Below are 12,361 nucleotides of genomic sequence, written 5' to 3' on the forward strand. Positions count from 1 at the left end.
ACAAAGGAGATAACTCCAAATAATTCAAACTTTAGCAAGATTTTAGAAATCCATTCTTAATATGAGGAGGGGACATCAGAAAAATTCAAATGCACTTAAAACTGATTTTCTTTATAAAATACTAACTAATTGATCAATTTACTTGACTTTTAGTGTATAGAAATTTTCTTTCCATCACAGGCACATGTCATACAGATTTTTCTTTATTTTTGTTTGTTCTTAGAGACGGGGGAGTTCTGAATAAGTAGCACATGTCATTCTTGAATTGCAAAAATTACACAGAAAATTTTTTTTTTTAATAAAATATTTATTAATTTGCAAATTAAATGTTATGTTGACTTAAACTGCTGGTTGAACAGGCATCGTTACAGTCAAAATCTGAAATGACAAAAATATGTAAAAAAATAATCAAATGTAAATAAACATGTCAAATGACAATGCTGACTAGATGAGAAAATAACACATTTTATATATATATATATATATATATATATATATATATATATATATATATATATATATATATATATAGATATATAAGAACAAGTAGTTAATAAAACATGTTAAAAAACACTTTGAAAAAGAGTTAAAAACATATTTAATTTTAAAAAGGAAACACTAAAAAAATTGATAGTCCTTAATCTGCGGAGTTTCGAAGAAATACTTTCCTTCTCATCAGAGGGTAGGATTTAGCAAAATGTGGGATCTGATTTTGCTTGCAAAAGTATTAAATGAAACTACAAGTAAGTAATAGATCTTACTTGATAACAAAAAGTGAAACAGAGGGAATAGGGTGAATAAAAGAGTGATTTCACGTGAATGGATAGTCTGGTGAAGGGTAAAATTTCCAATGACGGTAAAAGGCAAAGATGCAGAATCCAAGAAAGTTAGTTAAATTTCCATTCGCACAAGTAAAATCCAAGGGAACCGCATAATTGGAAGATGATCCAAAGTAATCCAAAAGGCAGAAATCCGTGGAATAATTCACAAATAGGTACAAGGAAATGGGAAAGAATTCCAATATATTATTAAAATAAAGATAAAATGTGCGTAAAAAAGAAATGGATCAAATTTACAGCTCGGCTGTCAGGGCAAGATGGCAATTGCCATATATATTTTATATTGCCATATATATTTTTATATTGCCATATATATTTTTATAACTTACTACCTAGCTCTACCCATATATTGAGCACTGTTGAAGTAAATACTTAAAGTTCACGCATAAAATTATTCTTTCATATATTAATTTATGTGATTAAATAAAGTTGTCATATATATATATATATATATACATATATATATATATATATATATATATATATATAGGGTGTTATTTTTTAGAAGCGGCAAACTCTAAATTAAAATAAATCACAGAAAAATATTTTTATTATACAAATATGTGGTTTATTCCAAAGATTAACTTTTTACATTATTTTTTTTATTTACAAGGTAGTTACCACTTATCAAAGCTTAAAGGCAACTTGAGGATAAAGATTAATAAATGTAAGATGGTAGTTTAGTAATTGTTAATGGTGTAGATTGGGTAGAATTTGGATTATTTAAAGTTTCAGCTCAACAAGAACTTGTTTACATTGAACTTGAAGGCTACCATATTGTAATTGGCTGGGAAGCAGACTAGTGGAACAGTATTCCACAGGCGGGCAGTTCTGGGAAAGAAGCCTTGCTCATGGAATCTGCATTTAAAATTAGGCACAGATAGAGAGTGGGGAAAATTGTTGATAGTGGTTGTAGCTAGTTGAGTGTTTTTTTGTGAAAGTTTGGTAAGGGAGACCATAGATTGGAGCTCAGATGAGCACTTGCCATGAAAATAATGATAGAGCAAAGACAAGTTTGGGAAAGAGGTTGCAGAGAAGAGAAAAGAGCATCACCTACTAGACTTCAAAGCCGGTTTTGAACTCTATCAAGACAAGATAGGGCATGCTAAACAGCTCCTGCCCAGGCATGGCAACAGTATTCCATTTTAGGACGTACCTGGTTCTTATACAGATAGAGGATTGCATCAGCAGTGAGATACCTACTGGAGCAGTAGAATGATCCAACCATTTTCCGGCAATCTTGGCAACGAATTTGATGTGTGTTCCATTTCAGATCAAGAGTGAAGGTCAGTCCCAGAAGCTTATCAAGACATGGTGCATCCCCAACACAAGAGTCATTTATTTCAATGGGGTTCAGAGCACCCCCACACTCCATGCGTATATGGCATAATCTGGAAATCCAAGTTTCACAAGCTCTACACATTAAATTAGGCTATATTTCAACAATTATGCATTAAATGTTTTCTTCCAAGTGATCTATTGTGTCTGGTTTATCACCATAGACATGGGACTTTACATATCCCTAAAGAAAATAATCTAACAGAGTTAGATCGCATGAACGAGGTGGCTAGTTGACAGGTCCATTTCGTGAAATTATTCATTCATCAAATTGATCGTATCATGTGCCTTATCCTGCTGCAAACCACATACTGAAATGCCAAACCAAGCTACACTAAAAATAATTGATAGTTGCGAATTTTGCAATTAAAGAAAATAGAGTTGTCAAAGTTCACTGCCTCCAAAAAAACAAAAATAAACCCTGCATACAAACACTATTGGTTACATATGTGCATACATGTTTCTGCTACAAATTCTTTAGGAATGCAGTGTCATCAGGCTTTAAATAGTTATTCTTTTATACAAAATCTTTCTATTATTTGTAATGGAATGGAAAAAGAAATAATTATAATCAGAATGAGCATGACTCAAAATGGTAAATGAGTCAATGCTGAAGTTCATAGCACAACACATGTTTTTAAGAAAATAATCTGTTATTGAAGGCCCCAATGTGTTGCTCAGAACATCCGTTGGTAGATAGGTACCATTCCTGATTCTGCTAGATACATGTTGTTGGACTTAACTATACGACCTTCAACCTTCAGTATTGATTCGTTTATCGTTTTGTTGTGCTCATTCGGATTTTCACCTGAAGATCTTGGAGACCATTAATGTTCATTTAAAGAAACCTTTTCTTTGTAAACAGGAGGAATGTCTCTTGGGTTTGAACGTGATTAGCCTCTAAGAGATTCTTTCCTTCGTAATTGCAATATATATTCATCAGCACTGTCTCCGCACTATTCTCAACATCCACTGGAGCGACTATGTCACCAATGTTGAGGTCATCGAGCAGGCGGAAGTCACCGGCATCGAGGCCATGTTGCTGAAGTCACAGCTATGCTGGGTCGAGCACATCGTCAGAATGGACGATCATCGCCTGCCCAAGATAGTCCTATATGGCAAACTCTTTCTACTGGCCGTCGTGACAGACAGGCACTGAAGAAAAGATATAAAGACTCTCTGAAGAAGTTTTTCGGTGACTACCACATTGACCACCAGCAGTGGTCTACTCTCGCTGCTGACCGTGTTACCTGGCGACATACTGTCTACCAGTCTGTCGCCGCCTTTGAGATCTCCCGCACAGAGAATCTGCGGGAGAAGCGCTGCAGGAGAAAGATTCGGGAAGCCTCAGCAGCCACACCTGACATGACTTTTGACTGCAGCTGCTGTGGCCAAACCTGCTTGTCCCGCATCAGGCTCGTCAGTCACAAGCGTGCCTGCAGTCGACGTGGAAAACCCCCTCCATAGAATCTTCGTTTGCGAAGTATTGCCAAGATTATATATATGTATATATACATACCAAGTTAAAGGTATTCAGGAGATAAAACTCATGAGTTAAAACAAGGTTATTAAGAGTGCTCAATAAAAAAGAGCAAAATATAATATTTTTATTTATATAGACAAATATTACAGAGTCGCTACACTGAACATGCTAATGTTTCAGACAATTGGTTGGCAAGAAATCAAAAGTAACTCATCAGGCGACGTAATGAAGCTTATTTGCCATCAAAGGCATCTGGTTCTCAAATGGAAAAAATGAAATATATTTTTTTATTTATAAAAATAAAATGTTAAAACACTAAATTTAAGTGGGAGAGGTGACATTAAGCGACATTTTAGACACAAAATAGAGGCAATAGGGGGAAAGAGAATGTCAAAACTTAACAGGATAAATAGAAGGATTAGAAAGAGATAAAAAGGGAAAGAAAAGATCAAAGAAAAAGAAAAAAGAAAGAACAGAGAGAGACGGAAGAAGGGGTCAGCATGATTACATTACTATAAGGAATTGGAGGGGGGGGGGTGAAAACATTTGAAATCAACTTAGATTAAGAGTTCAAAATTAATGTGTCAAAAGCATGGGTATTGATTGTCTAGCATGGAAAGAAAGAAAGAAGTCGGCGTAAGGGGGGATAAATACAAATTAGTATATATATGTAAGATTTGTCTATATAAATAAATATATATATGTGCATGCATGCGGGCGTATATACGTGTGCATTTTCATTTACCTGTGTTTTTCTGTCAAACTGAGCTCCACAATCCTCTTGAATGAGATTGCAAGGGAAATATATATCAAGTAGATAAGTACTGGACCTCGTCTGTAAGAATAAACGGTCCTCTCCAATATCTAGAATCAGGGAAGAAGCCATTTGCTGTGGATAAAAATATTTTTAAATAAGCAAATTATAAATACGAATGATAATTGGCATATCATCTAGGTGCTTGTGCAGTTTAATTTAATTTCAAATAAATGTATTCAAAGTAAAAACGCTATTGTGTACTTATGTGCTATGTCAAAATTTGTAAAAAATTACAAAAATGATCAAATAGAAAAATAATTTCAAGTAAAAATAAAATTTATTGAATTATATAGTTTTATTTTATTTATAATGTTGAAGACTTAATATCTACGGGAAGTAACAGCAGTTTATGATTTTGACAAAATAATTGTTATTCCTGAAAATCTCCCATTTCAAAATAGAAAATGGCGGATCACAAATATCTGAGGGTTTTTTTTGTAAAATACATCCTTTTTTATTTTTTATTTTTTTTACAAAAGAAGTCACCACTTATCAAGGCCTGGGGGCCACTTGAGGATAAGGGTTAATGAGTGTACAGAAATCAATGAGAAAATATTGTAGCAATCGTTAGTAGCAGAAATTTGATAAATTGGATTACTTAACGGTACAGCTCATCAAAAACTTCTTCATGAATTTGAAGACAACTATATTGTAGTCAGTTGGAAAGCAGGAAAATGGAACAGAGTCCCACAGGCGTGCAGTTCTAAGAAAGAAGCCTTGTTCATTGAATCTATGTTTAGGGTGAGGCACAGATAAAGAGTGGGAGAAATTATTGATAGTGGTTTCAGATAGATGAGTTTTTTGTGAAAGTCACGCAAGAGGAGGACCATAGATTGGAGCTCAAACGAGCACTTGCCATAAAAATAACAATAAAGTAGAGACAGGCTCACAACGTCTCTTCTATGGGAAAGAGGTTGCATTCCTCACTGACAAAAAAACAAAAATCTGTTTTTTCTTTTTTTTATTTAGTTAAAAATTAAAATGCCTAATATTATTAGTTTATTATTTGTTTTTAATAAATATAACAGTTTATTAAATATAATATTGTAACTTACAATTTTTGGAAGGTGTATTTCAGCTACTAAAAAATCTGGATGTCCTTTTGGGGGTTCTTGGATCAATTTGTATTTGGGTGCTTTTCCACTGGAAAAAAAAAAAAAGATGATTCATTGATGAACATCAGGAAGCAACCATAAATGATAGAAAGATAATTGAAGGATGAAATCTATCAAAGATGGTGCGAGCAAGCATATTCTTCAAGAAAATGCAGACACGGCAGACACATTCTTCAAGAATGATACAGTGAATATTTACTTAAAAAAAAAAAATAAATAAATAAATAAATAAAAGACATCATTGACTAACAAACTTTTTTTTTTCATCATTACTTCAATCAAAATGCATCCAATGTGGTGTTGTATTTCTCCCATGCTTATAAGAATGACAACAAACACTGGTGTTCATATTATTTGGATTCTTCGGACTACTAATGTAAATACTAATAGACTATAAACATAAATATTGATGTATAAAAATACATTTTTTATTGTTGGTGATGGCGAATGAATAAGGAAAGAGGACGCACAGGAATTAACAGAGCTGCTTTTCTTGAACTTGATCTCAATTTAGGGTTAGTTTATATAATAATTTTGGACACCGATGCAGCCACCTGTAAATGCCCACACTGGGATTTCACCTTTGCTGTCAATCTAGCGACACTCCTAAGGTGTGTATTTAGTGATGTATGGGATATTCCCCTTTGCAACGAACTGATACAGTGAATATCTATTTTAAAAAAAAACAGCACAGAGCAATAAGTAAGACTAAGCTGGTCTTCTTTAACAATTAAAAGACGCCTCCCCAACCACCAATATCCATGACAAATAACACTCTACTGAGAATTATTCCTTCAAACTCCTCAGCTTAATATTCACAGGCAATATGAACTGGAATAAATACATTGAGGATATTGCGAAGGCTGCTGCGAAGAAGGTGGGTTCCCTCTATCGTGCTAGAAGATTATTCATACCTGAGAGTATCTTGTACCTTTACAAGGCCACCATTTGATCATGCGTGGAGTATTGTTGCCACATCTGGGCTAATGCATTTACTATTAGTCTCTCCCTCTTGGATAGGGTCCAAAAAAAGGGGTCTTCAACCTAATCGGCCGCACTTTGTCAACTAAACTACAATCTCTGTCCCATTGCCGCAATGTTGCATCCTTGTGCCTGTTTTACAAATATTTTAATGGAATGTGCTCTGATGAACTCGTTGCACTTGTGTCCCCTTGGCATACATATCCCCGACAAATCTGCTTAGCAACAAAATCACACTCCTTCACTTTTGAGGACCCTAAATGCCAGAAAGCTTTCTACTTTAATAGTTTCTTCCCTTGAACAGCTAGACTTTGGAATTCCCTTCCTGCTACCTGCTTCCCTAGCTGTATGCAGAAGTTTAAATGTAATGTAAACCAGCATCTTTCCTAGCCATGGTTCCAAATAAGTAGCCTCTTACGTCCAAGTGGTGATATGCCTTGTTAGGAAGTGAACGGGAGTAAAAAGCATTTTTTTTTTTCACGATCAGATCAATCAAATTAGTAAAAAATGTATCCAATGTGGTGTTGTGTTTCTGCCATGTTTCAAAGAATGATCTAGCATGTCTAGAAGGAATGGGGAAAGAGTGCAGAAAAGCAAGCAAACTGTTTAGACGATGGAGTGATAAGGTATGTTTCTGGAGTTCTGGATCAATCTGTCAGTTTTTTTTTTAACTCATGTTCACCCCTAACAAGGCATACCACCACTTGGACATAAGGGGTTACTACTTGGGGCCATGCCTAGGAAAGATTAAGATGTTGGTTTACGTTACATTTAAACTTCTGCATATCAGTACAGTCAGGGAAGCAGGTAGCAGGAAGGGAATTCCAAAGTCTAGCTGTTCAAAGGAAGAAACCATTAGATTAGAAAGCTTTCTGGCATTTAGGGACCTCAGCAGTGAAGGGGTGTGATTTTGTTGCTAAGTGGGTTTGTTGAGGATATGTACGCCAAGGAGGCATAGTGCAACAAGTTCATCAGAGCACATTCCATTAAAATACTTGTAAAAACAAGCACAGAGATGCAACATTGCAGTAATGGGCAGGGGTTGGTGCTTAGTTGACAAATTGAAGACTCCTTTGGACCCTATGCAAAAGGGGAGGGACTACTGGTTGATGCACCAGCCCAGATGTGGTAACAATACTTTATGCACAATCGAATGGTTGCCGTGTAGAGGTACAGGATACTCTTAGGTGTGAGTAATCTTCTAGCACGATAGAGGGAACCCACCTTCTTTGCAGCAGCCTTCGCAATGTCCTCAATGTATTTGTTCCAGTTCAGTTAAACAACACAGTGAAAGACAGGAAGTTTTGCAAATTGTTAATACATAAATAACAATAAATTGTGATGTGTGGAAAACATTTCATGATGATGATGATGATGTGTCTATACATGATTCAATGAGTACATCAATGTTTTAAAAATTCATTTAAACTCATGTGTTTAAAAGAATGCTGGCAAACACTGATGTATGAAAATATACTTTTATTGTTAGGTTGCAATGAACGATAGGGGTGAGATAAGGGATTGGAGAAAGCATGGGGATTGAATGAGAGTGAATTCTTAAACTGACTAGCAAACTCTGATTTCAATTTGAGAAAGTTTATATAACATTTTTTGGCCACCCACGCATCTAACTGCCAACGATAATTTTGGAATCTCACCTTTCCCATCAATCTAGTCAAATTCTCTTGGATGTGGCTTCCATCCATTTTATTGACGATGATGACTGATGAATAAACGTTTAGAAATTTATTTAAGTTCGTGGGAAAAAATAAAGGTTGCAATTTCTAAAACTAACTTCATACAGTTTGTGTTTAGTCTGAGCTCATCAATAACTAAAAGTAACAGATCAAATATAAAGAAGAGAAAATAACGACCACTCTCAGCTCCTTCGAGATCTATATTCAATAGTCTGTATTATTGCTGTGTTTGAATGAATAACAACAAACACTGGTATATGAAAATATGATATTTTTATTTTTAAGTTTCAGCGAATGATTGGAGTGTGAGAGAAGATTGGAGAAAGTCTAGTAATCGAATGAGGTTGATGTCAACCAGTAGGTTATTTGTTCGATCTCAATTTGGAAAGTTTATATAACGTTTTTGGACACCCACGCATCTAACTGCAAACGGTCACTATGGGAGTTCATCTTTGCCGTCAATATAGCCACGTTTTCTTCAACCTGGCTTCCATCCATTTATTGTCTATGTATCTTTATGTATGTTTATTTAACAGTCTGTGAAAAAAGATCTATGTAGTGCTGTATTATTGCTAAAATAAATGACAACACTGATGTATGAAAATATATTACTATCAGTTCTTAATAACAATTCTTCCAGAAGTTGAACGTGCTATCCTCATGGCATAATAAATAAGAATAAAACAAAAATTACTTAACTAACTTGATCAAGGCTGACAGAATAAGAACAATCTATGTGCAAACATTTAATAAAGAGTTCAGTTTGAAATTCCATATAAGTTCCTGAGTACGGTATAAAGTTTGTGGGGTTTGAAAAAGGAGTATCTGAAAAAGGTTGAAGGTTGCGAGAACGTGAAAGTAACAATCAAGATGAGAATAGTAGTTTGAATATTCCAAACTGAAACAGGTTTTTAAATAGTCCTCTCAAAAATTCTTTATCATATATTTATTCATAAAAACAAACGTTATTCCTTTTCAGCTATTTCGACTTATATCAGTCCAAAAGAAAAAGAAAGAAGCAGAAACGACATTGAAACTAAAATACAGGGTTTGTAATAAAAACTGTTTGTTTTTTTTAATTAATTAATTAATTATGTATCAGTAAGATATATGCTGTACTAGCCTGGGTGCCCGGGTGTTTGCAGGTGTGTGTGTTGAGAAAAAAAAAAAAAAAAGTTGTAGCAGGCAAACAGGCTCAAACCCGTGACGCAAAGGCAGAAAAGTGGAGGTATGTGTAAGGATGTTGGTTGAGCAAAAAAAAAGTGGTAGTAATCAGGCAGGCTCGAACCCATACCACGAACGAGGAAAAAAAAGTGAAAAAAAAAAAAAATGTGACACATTAGCTGCACCCATTACCAAACTGGAAGTGACGTAGGTTTAAATTAAGGCTAGGCAATCAAAAAGAGGCGATGACTTCTGAAAATATCAGCGAAAAAAGCGACCCCTCCTTGTAGAAAAATGCCCAGTTGAGGGTGAAAGAATTAATGCTTTTAGCCAATTTTTCTATATTTGTCATCCGAAGGGTTGAGCTTCAAAATGATACCAATCTCATGAAAATCCGTCGCTTCTGTCGAAAGTTTTTGTGAGGCATACAAACATACATACATACATACATTTAAACAGACAGTTGAGATTTATATTATAGATTATTGACGACAAACACTAACGTTTAAAACTATAATATTTTGATTTCTTAGTTCCCGTAAATGAATGAGATGAAAGAGTAGGGTAGAGGAAACATGTGAATTGTCTGCGGTTGATCTCTTGAACTCACTAACTAGTTTATATAACACTTTTGGACACCCACACATCAACCTTTATACACACACTCTGAGATTTTGTCTCCAATATCAATATATCCACACCATCAAGGGCGTTTATTCTTGTCTGCAAACAACTTTCACATATGATCGTCATGTGTGTCTTTATATCAAATCACTAGGAAATTTTCTGGGCAATTATATTTCTGTGTCAATCAACTGCATTGTGTTTCTTCCAGCTAGGTGCATGCCTGTGTTAAGTAAGATTTATTTATCTATGTCAAATGCCATTTTCAGTCCACCAGACCCAATATTTAATAGTGTGGCACAACTATTTGAAATCAAATCATATTTAATTATAAAACAGAAATAAAATTTCATTGCAATGAGAAAGAATTTGTGGAAAGGTCAAATAAATTTCAGTAGAAGAAAAATAGTGCAGTTTGGATGGCAGAGTCATGAATGCTTTCAAGGAAGACTTTGGAATTCCCTCCCTGCTTCCCTTATTATATTGACATGCAGAAGTTTAAATGTAATGTGAACAAACATCTTACTTATCTCTTTACATAGACCCCTGTAGACATAGTTCCTAATAGTAACCCCTTATGTGCAAGTGGCAATGCACCTTTTTTTTTTTGGCAGGGGGGGGGAGTGAATAAGAGTTTTAAAAAAAAATTGTTAAAAACTGATATTTTACAAAAATAATAAAATTAAAATGTTTTATTTGTTCTTACTTTTGTTTCATCTGAAAACAAGACAAACTGCGACTGAGACATAAGAGGCTACTGTGATTAGGGGCAAAATTTATAAGGGTCAACCTAATAATGGGGAGTTGTGCAATATTTTTTCACATTACATTTAAATTGCTGCATATTGGTACAGTCAGGAAAACAGGCAGCAGTGAGGGAATTCCAAAGGCAATTAGTCCAAGAAAAAAAGCTATTAGAGTAGAAAATCTTCCAGCCTCTAGAAACCTCTACAGTGAAGGAGGGAAATTTTGCTGCTTATCAGGTTGGTTGGGGGCATTTATCTTGACGATGGTGGCAGTGACACTCTTCCAGTGCACCATCTTTAATTTGAAGAGTGTTTGTTGATCAGGCTGGAAAGAAAAATTCTCTTCAAATAAGTCACGAAAAACAGTTTATTGATGCTCGGGAAAATCATATCCGAGCTGGTGAACCAACACTAATCTCTCCCTCTCTCTCTCTATCAGATAAAGTCTAGGAAAGAGCCTCAAATGTAGTTTCCCATACTGTCTACCAAGTTCCAGCATCTGTCCCATCACCGCAATGTTGCATCCCTGTGTTTGTTTTATAAGTACTTAAACAGAATGTGCTCCAATGGACGAAATCGCTGTACTTGTACCTTCTCAATATAAATTAGCACTGACCAACCCGACAACCAGCAAAATTCCACCCCTTCACTGTAGATAGCTTTACACTATCTGGGTAAACTTTTTTTTCTCTTTGAATTTCTCTCCCTTTTTCCCTCCCTCCACAATCATACTAACATATAGAAATTCAAATGTAATGTGATAAAACATCTTATTGCACAACTCTCTACTTAAGATGACAAGATGACTCCAAATTCATGGAAGCCCCTTACGTCTCGGTGGTAATGTAATTCGTTTGGAGTGAATATAAGTTAAAAATTAAAAAAAAAAAAAGAAAATTTTTTTTTTAGTATTTCCATAGCTGTTTTAAGTACCTCAGCTTGCTGACCCATCCCCTATTCCACTCACCCAGCAGCCTAAAGCGGACAAAAAATCCCGATTTAAAAGAATGAGCAAACAGGAAAACAAAAGTCATCCGATTCATGACGTAAACTTTGTTTAACAAATGAAAATAGACAACCCCCCCCCATTCCTTATGATGGCTAATTATAAATTCAAGGATCAATCAAAGCAAAACATACCTTGTTTTTTTTTTTTTTTGCATTTTCACTCCAAATAAGGCACAGTGCCACGTCGATGTAAGGGGCTACTATCTGGGACATAATTTGCAGGGATACTATGTAGGGAGTTGAACAACAAGATGTCAGTTTACATTACATTTGAACTTCTGCATGTCAGTAAAGTCAGGGAAGCAGGAACCCAGAAGGGAATTCCAAAGTCTAGTAGTCCTAGGGAAGAAACTATGAAAGTTGAAGGCTTTCTTATATTTAGAGATTTCTACTGTGTACGGGTGCGACTTTGCTGCTTGTCAGGTATGTCGGGGGAGGGCGGGGTTGTATTTACGTCGAAAGGGTACAAAGGCTTCTAGTTCATTGGAACACCTACCATTAAAATACTTGTAAAACAGGCAGAAGGATGCAACATTTCATCGATGGGAC

General features: G+C 35.1%; 1 protein-coding gene across 1 annotated transcript in view; it reads right to left on the reverse strand.

The window, feature by feature from the left end:
* Window positions 1-286: 286 nt before the first annotated feature.
* LOC145248265 (PIH1 domain-containing protein 1-like) overlaps window positions 287-12,361 on the reverse strand; it is a 42,392-nt gene continuing 30,317 nt past the window's right edge. The window contains exons 8-10 of the mRNA XM_080110137.1: window positions 5,533-5,620; window positions 4,406-4,549; window positions 287-378 (exon numbers count right to left, since the gene is read on the reverse strand). Coding sequence (XP_079966263.1) covers window positions 340-378; window positions 4,406-4,549; window positions 5,533-5,620 — 271 coding nt within the window. The 3' untranslated portion in view covers window positions 287-339. The remainder of the gene's footprint in view (window positions 379-4,405; window positions 4,550-5,532; window positions 5,621-12,361) is intronic.

This window comes from Euprymna scolopes, chromosome 26 (assembly GCF_053919585.1).
Source record: "Euprymna scolopes isolate OS-2025 chromosome 26, ASM5391958v1, whole genome shotgun sequence".
Lineage (NCBI taxonomy): Eukaryota > Metazoa > Mollusca > Cephalopoda > Sepiida > Sepiolidae > Euprymna > Euprymna scolopes.